Source organism: Equus quagga, chromosome 1 (genome assembly GCF_021613505.1).
Source record: "Equus quagga isolate Etosha38 chromosome 1, UCLA_HA_Equagga_1.0, whole genome shotgun sequence".
NCBI lineage: Eukaryota > Metazoa > Chordata > Mammalia > Perissodactyla > Equidae > Equus > Equus quagga.
The window spans coordinates 36,858,706-36,880,648 of record NC_060267.1 but is presented as its reverse complement, the minus strand read 5'-3'; the positions used below and the strand labels follow the sequence as shown (position 1 = coordinate 36,880,648).

Below are 21,943 nucleotides of genomic sequence, written 5' to 3'. Positions count from 1 at the left end.
TTAGTATGCATATAGATTTTGTTACTTTGATGATTCTTGCTTATTTTACTCTAGACATGGCTATTGTTTATACAAGTTTAGGATTATTAACAATTACATTAAAATTTTTTTTGCTTTTATGTAAAATATTCCATTTGCCATGACATTTTTTTTGTCATATAATTCTGTTTTTCTGAGTTTGAATGTGATCAACATACATCCCCAAGTTAAACATATAGATCTGTGTCAACACCTTATAGTACAGAAGCTCCTTTATTTGGGAAATGCCAAAGTGTGTAGACCAGGAGTTTGTTTTGATACCTCAGCTTGATGGTTTAAAAGACAATGCAACTAGGCATATGCTATGCATTTTCTCAATATAAGCAGCTTAGAAACTATTTGCACAGCCATCTCTGTTCATCTATCCATTTTAACTGTTTGTCCCTGTTTAAGCCTTTGAGTTTGTGATCCCTGGTGTAGACAGTGACCCATTTTGATTTTTTTTTAACGTCTCTATCTCTTTTTAATTTTTTCTCTTGTCTCTCTTTTAAAAAATAGGACCTAAATCTTTGTTGAGCCAAACTCTGTGATCTCAGTACTCAAACAGAAGGAGTTCCTTAGCAGTAGTATGTTGAGCAGGCGGAACAGGAGTGTCTTTGGAAAATTGTAATGAAATGTGCATAAAAATATTTGGCATTAATTTAGAATAGGAACCTATTTAGCTTATGTAAAAATTTCTCAAATTAGAGAACATTTAAAAACAACTATACTTTTGCTCTTTTTAAATGATAAAACAACCACCTTAAGACTGCTCAGGTATGCTCTTGGAAACCTTAGGTATGTAGCAATCCAGGAAAATGTAAGAGTTTGATAGCAACTTATTTCTAAAATTAGAGATAGTGTTAAGTTGATCAGCAAGTGTTGTTACAGCATAACTGTAGGGTTTACAGAATTCAAGTCTTTCGAAGTTTATATTTGACTTCCACATATAGATTATTTTGTCAATTCACTGTTGGAGTATCATGGATTAATTTTTGTTGAAGTTGCATAGGTTATTAACAGTTTCCAAAGATGAATTTTCATTTCTAATTAAACTTGAATTTTTAAGTAACTGATGCCCCCGTGTGGTGAAAGATATATTTTGCTTTTATTTGAACTTGGAGAATGACTGTGTTTTGACTTTCTTTAATATAGTGGACATTAATGTTCACAAAGAAGCTGTTGACCAAGATACGTAATTTGAATTTTGTAAAGCTCATTGCCATAAAATTCACAGCCTTACCCTGTACTGTCTCAGAAGTGCATGTAATCAAGCACGTACAATGAGACAAAATATTGGCAGCTATTTAATTACAAATAGCATAGGGGTTTTCTAATCTTACATGTGATTTCTTATGTCTTTGTTTTTGTGTCTCACATAGGTGATGTACAGTTCATTGATTATGAATATTCTGGATACAACTACCTGGCATATGATATTGGAAATCATTTCAATGAATTTGCAGGTAAAATACAGGGTTTAACTTATGGAGTAGCATATGTAACTTTGAAATGATACTTTCAGAATCTTTTTTTCTTACTTGAAGATCAGCTAAGGGGCAGGAGCAACATTTTTTAACTACTTCTTGACCTTTTTTTCTTTATTTTTGGAGGAAAGAGGAGATGACCTCTTAAGGAAAATAAGAGAAGAATGGTGATTGTGACTTTTATTAAGACCTGATATAGTGTAAGGTGCTTCATAAATCTCATCTCATCTCATTTTTTTTCTCACAACAATCCTGTAAGTTAGTTAATATTCTCAGTTTACGGATGAGGAAAGTAACTCACCAAGATCACAGTAAAATACAGAGAATTAAGATTTGAAACCAGTTTTTTATCATTTAAAAGCCTTTGCTATTTCCATTGTGTACTTGGGCTTTTGGAATGTCAGTTAACTAAAAAGCTCAAGAATTTTTTTTTTGTCTTTGGCTATGAATAATTAAAAAGCAGGTCATTTTTACCCCTGAAAATCTGTTATCACTAAGTATAAAAGTTTTGTTTTTTTTTATGTAAGTGGAATTAATTTAAAATACATTTTGTTACTATATTTGGAAACATGAAATGCTTTAAAACTAAAGAGTGGGAAATTCTTCTGGATGGTTCACACCTAGTAGGAATTTTTCATTGCTGAATTTGTATTTGTATAAATTCATGCATTCATGTGTTTTCCATATACTTTAGGTTTCCAGACTGGGGAAAAAGCTGAGGAAAAGTTTTAGTTTACATGTTATCAGTGATTTCCCTCTACCCAGCTTATTATATACATGCCATATCCCCACATATATGTGTACCTATTTTCATATATCTATAGGAGGGGAAAGCAGCAGTATGTATAATGAGATATCGCTGTGTTAGTAATAGGGGTAGTCACTGCTGCGGATGTGAAAGAGGAAACTCCATTGATCTTCATATGATTTTGTGTAGAAAAATTGAGTTAAAACTTGAAAGGTAGAATTTGGATGTGCAGATAGAAGAGAAAGGTGAGCACTGCAGAAAGGAGGAAGAAAACTTCAAGGTGAGTATGCTTATTTTTGTAGGATATAAAATTCATGAAGGAGAATAGAGGGTTGTAAGATTAGAGAAATAAGTTGGGACTGACTTATGAAGAACCTTGAATGCTAGGCAAAATAGTATGAACTTTATCTTCTAGGTTAGTATTTTTCAAACTGCAGATCATGAAATCAAATTTTTAGGGTAGTTATTTTAAAGTAAGGAATGGAAAAGAAAAGACAGAAAATATCATAGTTGGAATGTGCAGGGTAAATAGTGTTTTGTGAAACTTAATATCAGGTGTGTGTTTAGGTTTCAATATAAAATGTATTCCTTATCCCATGAATAATGGTCAGAAAAGCTTTGGAGCTACAGTTTTAGGAAATGCTCTCAATATTAGTGTGCATAAGCTTTCCTGACGGTACGTATTAAAATGAAGATTTGTGGCTTCTGATGCATGTGATTCAAGCTTCACACTTTGTGGAAAAGTTGATTATGATGATCCAACTATCTTGTGCATTAGAATTCAAATTGGAATACATTATGATTATTTGGTTTATTATTTTAATGAATTTTATTTACTTAATATCTGGTATTTCAGCCAAAAATGGATACATTTTGTAATTTTTTTCTGAAAGAAATGTGTACATCGTAAGGATTATTAAAGTATGCAGAAGAAAATGTGCTTTTGAAATCTTCAGTGTTACTTTTTTTCCGCTATAGGTGTGAGTGATGTTGACTATAGTCTTTATCCAGATAGAGAACTGCAGGGCCAGTGGCTGCGCTCTTACCTTGAAGCCTACAAAGAATATAAGGGCTTTGGGACCGAAGTTACTGAAAAAGAGGTAGAAATACTCTTCATTCAGGTCAATCAGTTTGCATTGGTAAGTTTAAATGTAAACAGTGAATGAAAAATTCTTACTGTAATTCATAAAGCTTTTAAAATTTTCCTCATCTTATAAAACAACTCATTTTGAGTTTTGTGAATTTTTGTTCAAAATAATGACAAAACATGATTGTTTACAATTCCCCCATTGTAATGCTTTTGAGGACAAAGATTCTGTTTCATTCCTGACTATATCCCCAACCCCTTGAACAACAGTGCCTGGCCACATGGTAAATGCTCAGTAATTATTTGTTTAATGAGTGGTTCTAGTTAGAGTTAAGATTAATGTGTGAAGCAGTTTTTTATATCTATTCTCTTTATTTACATTATGAAAAATGTACAGTCAAGGACAGATTTATGGGAAATGAGGTTTTCCACAATAGCATTGAATCATCACATGATAGTGTTAACATGATAAAAGTAGATTTGAAGAACCAGTAGAATTATGTTTGTCTTATTGACCTTTGATGAGCAGTTATTTCCAGTTTCTTTGATGTTTTAATGCTTTAATCTTATTATTTTCAAGACTTACTTTTCTTTACTCTAAATGTGTTTATTTTTAAAAGATTATGTCATTTAAGTGATCTTTTGAGAATGACATGATGTGTTAGAATGAGCTTTCAGGTAAGTTGTTAGACAGTTGAATACTAGGTTGCAGTTACTTTAGCTGCTTCTTTTTAGTTTTAATATAATTCTGTATAGTTGACATGGGGAATATTTGTAATGTAGTCTTTACAAATAGACTCTATTGGTGGCTTACAGGTGTACTGTTTCCATAGTCTTAAGAGCAGCATTTCCCCCAGAGTCATTCAGACTACATCTCAAGTAAGAGGGTGTCCTGAAATGTGACTTTACCTGCTGTTCTGATACCTATTTTCAGCAGAACTCTTGATTAAATTAATAGTGTACTTTCCAGCTGGTCCTAGGATACTTGCTGTTTCTCTTTATTCTATTTAAGCATGATCTTAAAGTAGAGAAAGTAGGGCTTGCTTTCTCACAAGGTCATTTAATAAACTTCAGAATCATCTTAATACTTCTATTTAGGCATTTTCTGTATTAGCATGAGAAATATTGTTGATATAATTTGTATATTTTTAATGTACCTATTTAAAGAAATTAAATTATTCCTAAGGCATTGAGTTTTAAGTTCCACATAAAGTCCACATTGCTTATAAATTCTTAGTCAACAATTCCATTGTTTACTGTTAGAGAGTTAACTTGGGTTCCCTTGTAAACTTGATGATGTTGAGCACCTTTGTTGGATACTGTGATTGTATATATGTGTGGTATTGAAAAGTACACTTACTTCTGGTTTGATAGCCAAGTTGATTATAAACAGTCATTAATCAGATATTCAAGTACTTATTATTACTCTGGGTCAGGTAGATTGGAACCTTAAAAAAGGAATGAAACAGTGCATTCTTTCGAAGTGCTTATAATTTAGAAGGGCAAATGAAATGTACAAAATAACCTTATTTGGATGAAATTTAACACCCATCCCTATTTAAAACTCTTAGCAAATTAGAATTGGAAGGAAACTTACTTAACCTGATTTTTTAAAAAAAGATATTTAACCTAATTTTTTAAAAGAAGAATTTATCCATGAAATGTACACCAAACATATTTATGAGATGTCACATGTTCAGTAGAAAGTCTTATAGAAAAGGATAAAGGGATTGATAGAAACCTAAAACTTCAATACCTTTTTAATAATATTTATTCCTCATTTAGTATGTACTCAGAATTTACATATTCTTAGTTTTCACAGAAGCATTACATAGTTTATTATATTCTGAGATTCTAATACCAATTCTCAGTTCTGCCTCAGTAAGAAACCTTTGAAAACCATTTATTAAGTCAGTTTTGGTTTGAATTCCTCTTCTTTTATCTAAATTCTGCTGATTCTCTGTGATGTGCTTTTCTTGCCCTTTCTATTCTTGATCTTTCTCTTCTGGGGTGGGTTATTTTCTTGCATCAGGGCCTCTATTGCTGTCTTCAGAACAGAAAGAATATAGCAGAACTTAGCTGCCTCACACTTGGCTTCACCAGTCCCTCTCACTAAGAAGATTACTACCTCTCCTTTTGATGTATCTTCCTTTCTTTTTAAAGGCTGTTTTTGTAGCTTCTTTTTAAGCTAGCAAGTTTGCCTAGTTTTCTTATCAACTCTTAATTTCATTCCGCCAATCATTAAGTAAATGACTGTCATAGTCTCAAGTGTTTGAGTAAATATTTGGGAAGGCAGGGCAAAATAAAAGCAAACCCAGTCTTACTCCTTTGTCATCTTTCCTGCACACCTCAGACTACTGCAGTCTTTCTTCTTCCTCACTAGTCTAAAAAAAATGATTCAGATCATGGTTACCAGTAATGACATAATTGCTAAGTCCAGTTTAAAGTTTTCAGTCTTTATGTTACTTGATCTGTCTGTAGCATTTGACAGTATTTACCACTGGTTCTTAGAATTTTCTCTTTCATTAACTTGTTACACCAGTCATCCTTGGTTCTCCTCTTTTGTGCCTTCCTGCTTAGTCTCCTTCTCTGGCTACTTTTTTCCTCCTCTTCCCCTAACCCTCTTACATGTTAGTGTTCCCTAGTGTTCTGATGATGGGCTCTCCCCCAATCCATTCACTTTATATACTTCAATTGGGTGATGTAGTCCTATAGCTTTCATTCCCTTTTCTGTTAATGATCCCAAGTTGAGTTTCTTCCCATTGTTGAGCTCCAGATCAGTACCGACTCTCTCTGTCGGGGGTCCTGTTGGTATTTGACCACAATACATCCAAACTTGAGTTTTATTTCCAGCATCCGGTCCTCTATCTCATTATTTATTCTTTATTCTACTATCTTGATTTAATTAAAATACCATGCATTCAGTTGCTGTATTCTGAAAACCAGGAAAGAAGGAATTTTCTTTCATGTGTTCCTCTTCTCTATTCTTACTTGTTTTTTAATTTCCAACTTCTATTATTCTTGTTTTCTAAAGTTCTTTTAGTTTCAACCCTTTCTCCTTTAATTGTATAACCTTTGATTAAGGCCTTAATCTCTCACCTGCATTAGCCTTTACTGGTCTCTTTACCTCTGGGTTTTTTCTGTCTGTGATTCATCCTGTACATTTAAAAATGATCTTTCTAATAACTAGAATCTAATTCATGAATCTGATTGTGTCACTTTCCTACTTTATGGCTCCCCCGTGACCTGCAGAATGATATCCAAATGATAATATCTACACATTCTGTCTTATTTCTCACTTCTGACTTCTGCTCTGACAGAGTCATCTTGTTTTCTGCACACTCTGTGATGTTTCAAGGGAGGAAAAAAGAGGTTTGAATAAGATTAGAATATAGATATTTTTAAATAAATTGTTGGTAAGTGTTAATTTCTCAGGGCATGTTCAGATGTCTAAATATTAAAAGACTTCACTTGTTATTGATTGTTTACTATAATTAATGTTGAGGACATGGCAAACAAAAGTAGGTATTTGCATTATAAAACCAAATAGAGTATACATATGGGTTTTTTAAGCTTTGAGGAATTTTTAGACACATTGTTTATGGACTTCAGATTCTTTCTAAGTAAATATTGGGGTTATATAGGGGTTTTTCAGAAAACAGTTTGAGGATTCATCTTAGTTATTTAGCTTTGAATTTTTCTTTGCAACAGAGGTGGGCAGCCTAGAAATTAAAATACCCTTTAGAAGTCTCTCTATTAATCTTACAAATGTGAGAGAAATAGTATAAGTAAATCACAGAATATTATTTTATTTGGACTAAAGCATTCTCTCTTTGCCAATTTTGGGACTGCAAATGATGAATGAGCTATTTCCTACATTGCCTTTTCATCCATTTAAGAGTCTAATGTTATATATAAATTGTTTATTTTTCACCCTGTAAAAGGTGATACGTACCAAAATGAGATTTTTCTGAAGTTGTATGTATAATGCTTCTCTAGTATAGAATCGTCTAGTTATTTTATATTACTATATGAATAAAAATTGATTGAGAAATACAGTTACCAGCACTGCTAGAAACAGTGGGAAGAGCTGGTTTGATGATTACTTTTAGGTATAGAATGTCTTCTGATTTCACTGTTTTCCGCTACAGAACCAACCGAATAGGAAGAGATTAAGATACCATCCATAGATGATTTTTTATATCACTTAAAATATGCCGATGTGATTTAGACTACTGGTTCTCAAACTTTTTGGTCTCAGGACTCCCCTTTATACTTAAAAATTTTTTTGAAGACCTCTGCGAGCTTTTGTTTATGTAGGTTATCAGTATTTACCATATTGGAAATTAAAACAAATTCAAAATACTTATTAAATACCTATTTTAAAAAATAGTAAACTCATGTTAACATTAACAGCATTTTTTTAATGAGAAATAGTAGTTTTCAAAAACAAAAAACAATTTAGTGAGAAGAATGGCATTATTTTATACTTTTGCAAATCTCTGTAATGGCTGGCTTAATAAAAGCTGGATTCTCATATCTTCTTCTGCATTTCATCTGTTGAAATACATATTGTTTTTGTTGAAGTATATGGAGAAAGTCCTGTTTCACGCGCATATGTTGTTGGAAAAGCGAGGAGTATTTTGTCTTTTCAGATAGTTGTGGATATTTTTTGATACTTCATCAAAACTCAACAAGTGATAGTTTCTTAAAGGCTAGTTGCAGTGTGCAATCTGACCACATTAATTAACTTTTTGTACTTTATTACATTAAAGTCTATTGGTTTGTCTTGTACTTTGGCTCTTGTACCAGGGTGTGATTTTTTAATTTTAACATCATTCATTAGTTATTTGGAAAATATTGATTCATTGAGTTGTATAGATATTCTAAATGTTGTACATTTCATTATATATCAAAAAAATTCAATACTATCACCAGAAGTGTCATCAGAAAAATTTTAAGTATTGTGTTGAGAAGCTGGTAAGCTCACAGAGTCAAATAAAAATTTTCCAAAGTTCTAATTTTAGGTTGAATAGTCAAGGTCTATCACTGGCAACAAATTCTGTCAGTTATTTTCGTTGAAATGACAGGTTTCTTTTTCATGTTTGAGAAATGTCTGCCAAATACCCAAGTCTAAGAACTCTAGAGCTATCACTTGTTCTTTCAAGTAAAAATGGTGTTCCGTTAAAAATGTGCAAGTTCACTCAGAACTCAGTTGTGTGTCCTTGAGACAGCCTTTGTGCTTTGGGTATGCAGCAGACGTGCTTTATGATGAGGGTCAAGGCTGCCCCAGGGAGAGAAGCCCAAGGCATCCTGCCCTACATTCCCATCTATATCATCCTCTGGAGGCATAGGACATCCTGAGGTGATCTGACCTGATTCCTATGCAAAGTTATAGGACCACCCAATAACCAGATCCCACCTACACTGATAACATTTTAAGTTTTTTTCATCTTTCCTCTGTCTTGTAAGGAAATAACTCACATACCTATGCCTTAATAAATTTAGCCCTGCCCTCAACTCATTGCAGCTCTTCACTGCCCGTGGGTCCTGTCCCCATGCTGAAACTCTTCACTGCCCATGGGTCCTGTCCCCATCCTAGTCTCTGAATAAAAAAGTATTCCTATCAGACCTTTCGAGTCCAAGAAATCTTTCTTTCTACTCCTCAGCTCGCCAAGCGCGCATGACTTTATGTGTACTTTCTGTGTCATCCCAGAGAATATTAGAATAACATGTACTCAAAGGTAGAAATTTAATAAAATTAATAAGTTTTAATGGCTTCATAAAGGACATTCTTCAGTCTGACTGGCTTTTTATTGTGAGTGTGTCGTGATGAAGAATAAGGCTACTATACTAATACCGTTTGGGGCTCTCCCTTGACTTAAGGTATCAGTGGCTTCACCCACCATTGCTTTTGAACCATCACTGCAAATTTTAAAATAGTCAAAAAGGCAAGAAACATACTAGTAATATTATAGAAATAGTTTTGGGCCTCAGGAACCTCCCATGGGTTCATGGACCACTTTGAGAACCACTGATTTAGACTTTCAAAGTAAGGAACGCATCTCATCTCATAATTCGGTTCACAATACCTGAGATACTTCCTTAGAAAGAAGACCATTTTTGAAAATCTTTATCATTCTAATTTCATATAATAATAGGTTCCTAAGGGCCCTGAAGGGTCCTGAGTGCAGCAACTTCTGTTCGCATGGAGTTTAGGGTGTGTCACCCTCCCACCATGTGAGTGTGTTCTGGTTCACCAACCTGAAAGCTCTCCAAATGCCCTCCTTTTGATTTTTTACAGAGGTCTCATTACATAGGCAAGATTGATTAAATCGTTGCCCGTTGATGCTTGAACTAGATCTCCAGCCACTCCCCGCTCCCCGGAAGTCAGCAAGTGGTGGGACTGAAAGTTCAACCCTCTAATCACTAGATTGGTTCCCCTGGCAACCAGCCCTCATCCTTAGGTGCTTTCCAATAGTCACCTCATTAACATAAATGCAGGTTGTTATGAATAACAAGACACTCCTTTCACTTTTATGGCTCTGCAACTATTTCAAGAACCCATAACAAAAGACCAATATTTTAACAAAAGGTTCTCCCGTTGCTCTTATGCTTAGGAAATTCCAAGGATTTTGGGAGCTGTAAGCCAGGAACAGTGCATGAAGACCAAATATCTATTTCTTATTATAAATCATAGTAAGATACCTGCATTTTACAGATGAGGAAACAGATGTACAGAGGGGTTAATTGAGTTGCTCAAAGCCACACAGCCAGTAATGTTTGCAGTTTGACTCTAGAGCCCAGCCTTTTTTTTTTTAACCATTAGGCTTCATGTGCATGTGACTTGAGCTGTTTACTCTTTACTACATTGTTTGTTTTCTGTACCTGCATTTGATGAAAGTTTTATATCCTGCTAGTGATATTTTTTGAGGAACATAAAAACAAAGTGCAATAGTATTTTTTAAATAGAGATTTTTGCAGCAACGTACTTTTTAAAGATTTTATTTTTCCTTTTTCTCCCCAAAGCCCCCCAGTACATAGTTGTATATTTTTAGTTGTGGGTCCTTCTAGTTGTGGCGTATGGGATGCCGCCTCAACATGGCCTGATGAGTGGTGCCATGTGTGTGCCCAGGATTCGAACCAGGGAAACCCTGGGCTGCCAAAGCAGAGTGTGTGAACTTAACCGCTCGGCCATGGGGCCGGCTCCAGCAACATACTTTTTAAATAAAGATCTTTAGAGGGTAAAAGGTTTTTTTACATATATCGTTTCCATTAATCTTTAAACTAATCCTGTGTGGAATACAAAATGGTTAATATTCTCATCTTTTAAGTGATAATTCTGACACTAAAAATTAGTGACTTATTAAAGTTTACAAAGGGAGCTATTGACAGAGCCTGAACTTGAACACCTACAACTCATAATTCAAATTAAAAATTCTTTTTTGTATACTGTGCTGCTTTACCTACCAAATTACTTTTTCTTTTTTTTAATACCGAGATCACAGCTGTTGAGTAATTTTTTTTAGAGACTTTTTGTTGTTACTGTAGTGAATTTAGCTGGAACAAAAACCTTGTCTTTAAGACTGTTTTTTTCCTCAAGTATTTCTAGTTAGAGTAGAATATTTCTTGGGAAATGAAGGCTTACTAGTGTTAATTATATTTAAAATATCATCATGTTTAACCAAAAATAGATTGTAAAGCGCACACGCACAGTTATTTTACAGCTCCTAATCACACAGTCATCTGTTTTTTACTCTGAATCCTAAGACCTGTCTTTGTCTGACATAAGTAAAGTTGTGTTACTTTATGTCATGGTTGGTTATGCAGAAATGTCAATAAAAGTTGTTTTCAGATGTTTGTCACCCCTAGAACATTCTTTACATTTAAATATATATTTTTGAGATTTATATTTTCCTTTTTGTTTGTATTTTTATGTCAAGAAACAAAGTCCTTTGGTAATACAGTTAGAGGAAAGCCTGTTAGCACTTAAACCATTAAAAACACTTAACCAGCATCGGTCAGTGCTGATAATGCACTCTGCCTACACAGAACAAGTTACAGGAATTGGGCTCTATATTTTAAGTGATTATAATTTATTATAACCTCTTTGGTGTGGACAGAAGTGATCTCTAGCCATCCAGATAACTGTACACTTCAGTATTACCTGTATTTTAGATATTTTATATTAAAAAAGCATGGAGAAAGTATTGTGCATGGAGTTGATGAAAAAGGAAAAAATTGACAATTTGTTACTTGTTTTCAAAGAAATGCATTATCTAATTCTTGATTTTTCTTCCCTCCTTTTTAGGCTTCTCATTTCTTTTGGGGCTTATGGGCTTTGATTCAAGCCAAATACTCCACTATTGACTTTGATTTCCTTGGGTAAGTTTACTTTTACTGTATGCAATTATGTTTGTGTCTACTTTTGTTTGATTAACATTTAGAACTCATAGGGGACATTGCAGTTATTCAGTCAAATCTTATTTGCATACATTTAATAATTCATCTGCGAGGAAATCTGGTATAATTTGTTAAATGCTCTCAGTACTGGAAAAGTCTCCAGTAGGTGGTGCAATAAACTAAAAATATGTCCTTTGAAAATCTTAAAACTTAAAAAAATCAACTTAGAAGGTGTGAGTGGAAATAAAGGAAGGATTAAGTTTTTCAGCTTTGACTAATTCTGTTGTTACTCTTTTCTCACTAGGTATGCAATCGTTCGTTTTAACCAGTACTTTAAAATGAAGCCTGAGGTTACTGCGTTAAAAGTGCCTGAGTAAAGAAGACATTTAATTATTCTCAAGTGGCTGAACAATGCTTGTGAATCTTTTCTTAAGAAATTCTGAAAAGCCAATATTTGATAAAATTCTGTTATTTAATTTGGTTATCTTGCTTTACAAATTATGCCTCTAAACAACCAATCTATTTTTTAAATAGACTGAATGATGTCAAGAAATACACCTACTGCTATCAATATGTGTTGGATTAGAAATTTGTTAAATCTACAAAAAGGTATAAAGATGTCAGTTTAATTCTTTCTTTGATAATTTAATCTATGTTGTATGTGAATTATTTATTATAAATTTAACATGATTCTGTGACTGCTTTCATCTTTCATCTGTTCGTTGAGTGTAAGCAATGAAAATGTTCCAGAGAAAATTTTTTTAAGTCTTACGTTAATAAGATTAATTTTAGTAAACATTCTAGATGTTCAGTGTAACCGTTTTATCTTGATGTCTTGCAAGTAAAATGAAACATTTACTCTTGAAATGCCAGACATTGATATAGATAACTTAGGATGTTCATAGAAAAATATCTGTTTAGGAGGGTGAAATACTTTCACTATCTATGCTAATGGTACATCTTTTTGCATTGAATATTGACAAGTGTTTCTTTTTTGGGAATATATTTTAGAAGTAAAATTCCTCTTTCCCTGTGTAGTCTGGCAGTATAAATATTAATATTTACCATATAATCCTGGAATAGATATATGATGATTTTATGTTAGCAAAATCTGCATTAAATAACGTTTTCATATATACTAAGTATGGTCATTTAAGTTACTAGTTTGTTTTTAAAATTTAACTATCTCAAATTGTTTCTAACCAAAAATTTTGTTTTACTTATTGACATGTTCTTTGTTTTTGTTTGTTATTAAATAGTAACCAGTAGAACAGTTGCTAATTTTTGAAACAAAGAATGTTTATCATACTTGGAAACAAGAAAATGTCATTTAGATTAATTCTTTCTTACCTCTCTAGATTCATTCCTTACATTTTGGTTTCCTGTTTTAGGTTGGCTTCATGTCTTTAAAATGATAGCAAATGATTACTTGATACATGTAGTTTCAGAGAAATAAGTTGAGGTGGTTAAAGAATTAAATAAGGAACATTTAGAACATTGATCTTGTGCACTTAAAATCAGATATAACAATGTGAATTAAGCAGAAATACTCATGGTAGGAGGGCTTCTGTTTGTTTTGATTTCTCTTGATTTTAAGTGTGTTTTGTATTTTTTTTTAGTGTGTGGGGATGACAGTTATATGGAAGGAAGTTAGATCTTTGTGATGGATAAGTAGGCTTCAAGTTTTGAAGACTGCTGTGTGGAGTTGAGCAATCATGGTTAACTTTACTTAGAAAATTAGTCTGACAAGCTTTGCACTTTGGTCACATAAGTGCCCATGTACAAAGTTGGCTTAATGGATCTGCATATTCAGAATATGCAACTACAAATTTGTCCTCTGAGAAATCTTCTGGGGAGTCTGATGTATTATTCCAAATGACTTATATTCTCAGATAAGTGCTTTAAAATACTTGGATTATCTCAAGATGTTTAAAGCTAATAAAATAAGTAGAAACACTTAAAGGCCATTTTAAATGGTAAATTCTAGTTGCATAAATAGAATCTTAAAATCTGTTTGTATCTATAACAGTGTTAGACCAAGATTTGTTTTCTACCTCCCCAGTGTTACAGATGTTCACTTCTGCTTTTATAAATCATATTACTGTAAGATCAATAGAATTTTAGCTAATTGACTAAATGAACAGAACCAATTAATTAATAGCTTTTTATATAATGTTAGAGTGAACCTGAGAAATTGTTTTTGGTGGAATTTTCATCTATGGTTGGAATGTTTTCTTAGAATGATGAGGAATATGTAATACTCTTGACCTTTTTGCTTTCTGACTTCTTAAAGTGCAACAGTATATATCTTGGAGAACTATTAGGGCAGAGAAGATCATTTTTCTACCTTATTCCATATTCTTCAAACTATTTTGAATAGAGATTCACTGAGCCATAGCTGGTAGACTGTTCATAGCTGCTAGCTGTGACACTGTTGTTAGCATTTCAAGAGATTCATATAGAAGTGACTGTAAAGGGAAATAAAAGCTCTCACTTTATCCCTAGAAGTATGTAGTGGGTCTTGGGAACAAAAGAAGATATTTAGGATATTTCCTCCATTCAGGCTAGATTTTGGATGTTGTGATGCTCCCACTTCCTGTACAGGACTTTGGGATTATGCTGCAGGCTAATAATAGGGTTCAAAATTACTCGTTTTTTATTGACCATTTAAGGGATTGTAAAGGAAAACCGTCCCTCTAAAATTTGTCCTGTGGCTTGCTGAGATGTCTGTTGCCTTTTTATGTTAAGTTAAGGAACTTGAATGCCTTACCTAATGACTCAACTGGTAGTAAGCTCATTGTGTAAGTCTGAAAATGGTTGTTAGAGAAGTGGCATTCATGTATACTCATTGTTAGTCAGTAGACCATAATGGCCTGGGTGCTTTTAACAAGAAAAATTCCACACTTCTTTTCTCTTTGTTCCTTACGTGTATGATCTTACCTGACCAAGTAATATTTGATTTTTTTTTTCCCCTCCTGACTCCATGCTGCCACCACTTTCTGGAAATCAAAGAGATGTGGTAGTAAATCATACTGTTCACATGATCATTTGAGATCAATATGAGCACAAAACTTCATCAACTAGGTCTGCCTGGAATGTATATAAAACAGTGTAAATAGAAGTTTGTAAATTAGTGTGAATTGTATCTTGCATATGAGATTGTGTATTGTTTTGCCTTTTCTTCCCTTTTGTAGAAATTTTTTGTGAGGAAATGATCCAGCTCTTTGGTTTTAGACTGGAAATAGCCAACAGTTTTGGCTGCACAGTGGGGTAACAAGAGGAACTGGAAATAGGGTTTATCAGTTTTTGTTAATGTCAGTACTTATTTATTTAGCCTCTCAGTGCCTAATAGGACTTTTCTTCATTATTTAGTTGGCCATTAGTTTTTGTGAGGTTAGATTCCTGCAAACAGTAAATTAATACACTGTTAGAGCTCCATTCTTTGAGTCATGATTCTAAGCTAAAGCAAATTAAAAATATAATTTAATGATTGCAAACTCAAGTATTATCCTTTCCTATTTTTAAGGTAACCTTTTTCTACCAAAAAAACCCTTGAACTTTTATATATCTCAATGTGAATCTAAATCCTGTACGAAGAGATATGATAATTAATAGTCCTTAATTCAACTTAAGCATGTCTCAGTTGGTGTCTCTGACTATAAAGTTATTCATTATGGGATTGTAAAAGACAGAAAAGACATAAGTAATCTTTTAATGACTGCTATTTCCATTTTTTCTGAACTAAAAATATTTATTTTAACTTCATAAATATGTTATGAAAGCTTCCAGATTTAAAGGAAAAAAATCCCCACAAGCACTCTCAATTAAAGTTAAAAACTTCCACTTTTAAAATTATATAGATTTCTTTTTTATACTGCACAAAGCCTTCTGTACCATTTTTTAATTCTTTCATAATATAAATGAGAATACTATCAGTTTGATTTTCTGCTTTAAATTGCTTTTAATAAGCATTTTATACTGCATTCCAAAGTGATAGAGACTTAAGCTTTTAATATTTCTCAGTTATTCAATTGATAGACAAAGTTAACAGTGCTCTATGCTGGGAGGAGAGTTATTGGCAGCAGCTTGCACTACTTTACACAAAAGACAAACGCTCTAGTAATTATTATGCACAGAGGAAAATGAATTGTGAGTATGTGGTAAAGCAGCTTTATCTTTATTTCAAAATTGATTCGTTCTGATTTTTTTTCTGTAGTTCATTAGATTTTAGATTGTCCTTTGACTGGAAACTTAGTTACATTTAAGGCAGTCTGTTTTGTTTTTGTTTCTCTTTTTAAAGAAAGACATTGGTTATGTTTAACTGCTTTTTTTCCCCCTAGTACATACCACTTGTGTGATTACAGTATTATGTCTTGGATTTGATGTCTTTGGACACAAAAGTGTCACAATTATTTTAAATGAATTTTCTCTCCCATCTTTGAAGCTTAGTCTGTAAATGAATTGCTATAAAAGAAAAGGCTTGGGTTTGCATTACTTGAATACTTGAAAACTGAAATTAAGAAGATATATTAAATAATGAATTAGATTTTTCTAAACACAGTTTTTACACTAAAATTTTCATTTTTAGATTATAATTTGAAATGGGCAGATTTCAACTATTTGAATGGAAAAAATAATGATAGTGCTTATAGAAAATACTCTCGTGTTTGAGGCATACAAAATTCAACTTTTTAGTAGGTTTCTGTCCTGAAATCTTCTTTCTCTTCTTTCCTACACTTAATGCACTTACTATGCTACTGATACTATCAAATAGGTTAAAATAAAATCTGTGTTCATTATGAATCCTATACCTTTTCTAGTTATGAAAAAGTTGCTCTGTAAAATACTCTTAATCCCTACATGTAGGCATATTTTTGTTTATGTCTTACCCATTAATGGCATAAATATCATTAATCATTTTAACAAAACACTTATGTTTATAAAAATTGAAAACATTACATATTGTATTTGAACTAGTTAGTGAAGGGTAGGAAAAAGCTGGCTGATTTGAATTGTTCGCATAGTTAAATTGCAAAACTCTTAATAAAGGAACTTTCAGAGATAGGTTGAGACCTGATGGTATCTGTGTAAACTAGCTCCTGTGACCTGGAAAAGACCCCACAAGAGCAGTGGAGGAGATGAGAGTATTTCCTTGCCTTGGTTGAGGTGTGCTGCTACTTAAATTATGTAGTGACACACTGAAATTTTTATTGTCCAGTAATCTGAAGAACTTTCCTGTTATTTATCCATACTAAAGTAACTGTAAATTCGTGGAATCTGAAAAGAGGAAACTTTTTAACTGTACTGTATTTAGGAGCCTTTGTACAGCTGGGTGAAGTTTCCATGATATGAAGTATTTGAATTTTAAAATATACTGTTATTATAAGGAAGAAGACCTGGCAATATTACATGTTCTTAAGTAATAATTTCCTTATCAGTTTCAGAAGAAGAAAACCAAAATGAGTAATTGTCATTGCATTGGCTGTATGTTGAATTGGGAAATTGTGGCATAAAGCTTAAATTTGTGTTTATCAAATGTGAACCATAGTAGTTCAATGCTGCTTTGTATATACTGTAAGTGCTACAGATAGTCTCAGCACTGAAAATGTATTGATACCTCTCAAATGAATGCAACTTTTGATGTAGGTGTTTTGATATGCCTCAGAAAATATCTGAGTGTCTGAGAACTCGTCAATCTGTTTGGTAATGAAGATACTTCCTGTCTTTTGTTGCATATTTTCATGTTTAAAATTTAATTTTTACATTTTTACTACTGTTAATTTAAGTAAAATTTGTTCTGTGGATAAAATGGGGTTGCCAGTGAAGAAAATTAAAAACAGCCTCATTCGTGTAACTGCTTAAGTAAAAATACATTTTTGCTATATGTTCATAAACTTTTACTGAAACTGCTTGTATTTCTGTTTAAATGTAAGTGATGTTTAGGCTTTATTTCTGTTTAATAAGGCCTTTTACCATTGATTAAATGAGGAATGTATCTTTTGAAGAGATTTATATTCTGTAAATAAAAATTGGTTGTAACAATAAAGTTGAATTCTAACCGCAGTGTATCCATAAATCTTATTACTTCAACTTATTTTTGAGGTTTTGCTTTTGTAGAAAAACAAATCTTTTCAAAGTTAGTGTGTAATTATTTGAATATTTAAAGTGATTCTTTAAATGTCTAATTCTCTGGTTTTATAATATAGTATTCAAAAGTTTTGAAAAAAGTTTACTTTAGAAAATTTGGTTGAGATGAGAGTGTGGAATATTATGTAACTTATGAACAATTCTGTTTACCTAGTTCAAAGATTCATTATTCTTCTAACCACTATACTTTGTGTCTTCACTGTGTTTGGGGCTGGATGAATAAAGACACTAAAACTTAGCATCTTACAATCTAGGCAGGAAGTATTTATTCCACTAATGTTTATTAAGCCCTTTCTAATTATCAGGTAATGTGATAGATGGTAGATGTACAAAGATAGGGGATATGATCTCTACCTTCAGATGTTTATCTTGAAGATCAATTCTCCATAACAAAAATAGTCAGCAATCTGTGTGTATGGGTTTTATAGAATGTTTTCTAATTTGAGTTGTTTGGCGTTTTCTAATGATTAGCTTGAGGTAATATATGCCCAGCCAAAATACTACAAAAGTGATGTGTCCTTGTTAGGGTATCGCATCTAAAGAACTGATTGTTGATGTTAAATGTTCACTCAGTGGTGTTCACCTGGTCAAAGTATTGTTCTGTGTCTTCACTGTTTAGTTATTTTACCCCCTTGTAACTAATAATAGCAATCTGTGGGGCGATACCTTAAGATTATATAAGCTTTTTGTTCTTTTTCAAACATCCCCTGTCTCCCTCCCCCAATTTAGCAACACTTGATAATTGTCTAAACCAATGTTTATTATGATGGCTGCAAAATAGTCATTTTTAGTTTTGCTACATGCTCCACGTATATCAGTGTTATCACTGTTTTACGGTAAGGAATCGTCCTCTCGTGTCTTTTCATTTGTCTGTCTGTCATATACCATCCATGTGACTGTATTTTAAGTATAGACTCATAGGTTTCTATCAGTGGATTATAATCTGTTCCTGTATTTATTTATATTGATGTTAAAATTCTGAGATTTGGCTTGGGAGAACTCCATCAAATCTGGTTCCTGTGTCTTTTTGATGTGCCCCAACATTTTTTGAGCGCTTCCTTACTTTCTAGTAAAACAAGACATTCCAGACTAAATTTGTACATTCCCTTCCTGAGCCCTGGAATCAGCCGTTTCTCCAAGGCGCCTGGTTCCTTTTAGGGTGAATAGTATTTAGAAACTTGGATCTGAGAACTAGGTATGCTCATTGCTTCTGGGATATCACTGAACCTAGGCTTTTTAGCTGACAGAGCAAGGAAACACTTATATTTATATATAAATGTATGTTTTGGAAATTGAGTCCACATTGATACCTCCAATTTCTAATCCAACTTCACAGAGTTCTTCCTTGCTTCTCCCATTTCATACTTGTTTCTTTCTCCTTACTCTGATGATATAGATAGGTATTTTTGTTAAGAATACTGTAGAATTGATATGTCCTTTTCAGTGGATCGTATGAGGTATAAGATGTTAGTTTGTTTATTATTAGTGATATTAACCTTAGTCACTCGATGAAAGTGGTGTCTGCCAGGTTTCTTCCTGTTTTCTCCTTTTAATTGATAAGTATCATGTGGGAGGGGACATTTCGAAAGTATGCATTTGTTTTGCTGTTAATTTTACATCCATTGGCAGTTTTTGCCTGGAACAGTTGTATTTGTGATGTTGATTTTGTATTTCCCTCTTTTCTTCTACATTCTTAAATTGGAATTTTCCTGTAAGGAAGAGCTGTATTTTCCTTACATTTATTTATTTATCCAACCGTATCAGTAAGGACACAAGCATATTTCATTCTTAGGGCTATAATCTAGTACAGTCATTTCCTCGCTCAGTTTGTTCCACTTCGGTGCTTGAGAGCTTCAGGTTGCCTGCTATCTCCTTGCAACATGCCCACATCATTTTTTGAGTGCTTTCTTTGCCGGCAGCATAAGGTGTTCCAGGCTAGGCTTGTACTTTTTTCTCCCCAACCCTCAATTCAACTCTTTCTTCAAAGAGCCCTGACATTTTTATTATTTTTAGGGCATATTTAGGAAATACTAGAAAAGTCATAAGAATAGTTCAGTGCACTCCCATATATCCTTTTCCAAACACCTCCATTTAGTGTTTTACCTCCCTTTTTTTTTGTTTTGCCGTTTCCTCTCTATATTATTTCTTTCTGTGAATTATTTGAGAACAGTTTGCACGCATAGATCTCCTTTACCCCTTAATACTTCTATTTCCTAAGATACTGTCTTTTGACCTCCACTGTTTCTAATGAAGAGTTGGTGATTGTTTGAATGAAATGTTTCTCTTTATGTAGTGTGTTACTTTTTTCTGGCTGCTTTCAAGATTTTCTCTTTTTAATTGGTTTTTAGCAATTCGATTATGATCTATTTAGGTATGATTTCCTTTGTATTTATTATTCTGCTTGGATTTTGACCTTAATCTGTAAATTTATTTTCTTTCACCAAATTTGGGGGATGTTTCAGCCATTGTTTCTTCAAGTACATATTCTGGCCCGTTCTCTCTTCTTTTTATGAGTCTCCAATTAGTCGTAGACTGATATTGTTCGACAGCTCACTAAATGCTCTCTTGATTTTCCCAGTATCTATTTTATCTGTGTTTTTTATATTGGATTATTTTTATCAGTCTGTCTTCATATTTCACTGACTTCTTTTCTTCCCCTCTCATTTCCAAAATGCTGTTATGCCCATCCAATGACTGTTTTTTCATTTTGGATATTACTATTTTCAGTTCCAGAATTTCCATCTGATTATTTTTAGGATTTCTATTTCTTTTTTGAAACTTATTATTTATTCATTATGAGCCTGGTCTTCTTTATATCCTTGAACATAGTTACGGTAGTTGCTTAAGAACCCTTATCCACTAATTTCAACAACTGGGTCATCTTAAGGACCATCTATTGGTTTCTTTTGAGTATGGTTTGTATTTTTCTGTTTCTTTGTATTTCTAGTAGTTTTGATTTGTATCTTGGACATTGTGATTGATATGTTTTAGAAACTCGATTCTTGATCCTCTGAAAAGTATTGATTTTGTTTGTTTTAGCAGGCATATAACTTGGCTGTACTCAGACCTCAAACTCTGTCTCCCCTTTGATGGACAGCAGCCAGAACTTTTGATCAGTTTTTTTTTTAACCTCAGTTGTGCTGATTGGAGTATGCCCCACAGACATGTAGTTCAGAGGTCAGCCAGAGATTTGAGCAGAGTATATATGCAGAGTTTAGTGCCATCTCTTTTTGGGTATTTCTTGGACTTTCTTTCCGTACTTTCCGACTGTTCCATACTTCAGAGTTGCTTTGAACTCGGTCCTCTGGTTCTTCAAGTAAGTAAGACTGCAGGTTTTTTGAGTTTTAAATACCTCATAGACCTCTGACTTGTGGCTTGCTTTCAGCCATAATGTTAATAAAATGGGAAACTCAGTGCCATTCCCTTTTTCTAAGTGTAAATTCTGCTCTGTGCTTTTAGGTAGTTTTATATCACAATTTTATAGTTATCTGTGGGAACACTGGTTTAATAGCTGTTCCTCCATCATTCAATGTACAGTAGAACCTTTTTGTAGCTTTTTTAGTTGAGAATTTAATTGATACTGGAAATTGGTATCGATGTCAAAGGTTCTGAAATTTTCTCTATTACCTTCAACGAATACCATATATTATAACTTGCAGTGTTTTAGTTATTATTTTCCAGAAGTTGTGTAATTTGTATATATTTCCCCTTTTACCTGAGTTACCAGAAAGCTGTTTAATTTCTAGGTGTAAGGACCTTTTTGGCTTTTGGTGGTGTTCTTCATATCTGATTTATTCCATTGTAATCAGAGTGTTATTCGTAATATTTCTACTTTATGGTAATTATTGATGTTTTGACCTAATACATGATCTACTTTTGGGAATGTTCCATGTGTTTTTGAGAAGAAAGTATATCCTCTGTTGTCAGAACATGGTGTTATACATAGACATGCTCATGCATATATACATTTAAGTGTGTGTATATACACATACATACATTCAGTCTGTCATTATTCATGGATTCTATATTTGTGAATTTGCCACCTTACTCAAA

The 21,943-nt window shown here is 33.0% G+C and overlaps 1 protein-coding gene across 1 annotated transcript in view; it reads left to right on the top strand.

Annotated features, from left to right (window-relative positions):
• The window catches only part of ETNK1 (ethanolamine kinase 1), a 73,084-nt gene extending 55,278 nt beyond the window's left edge, over positions 1 to 17,806 (top strand). Inside the window, exons 5-8 of the mRNA XM_046666280.1 lie at positions 1,401 to 1,484; positions 3,232 to 3,392; positions 11,652 to 11,725; positions 12,048 to 17,806. Coding sequence (XP_046522236.1) covers positions 1,401 to 1,484; positions 3,232 to 3,392; positions 11,652 to 11,725; positions 12,048 to 12,120 — 392 coding nt within the window. The 3' untranslated portion in view covers positions 12,121 to 17,806. The remainder of the gene's footprint in view (positions 1 to 1,400; positions 1,485 to 3,231; positions 3,393 to 11,651; positions 11,726 to 12,047) is intronic.
• Positions 17,807 to 21,943: the final 4,137 nt, after the last annotated feature.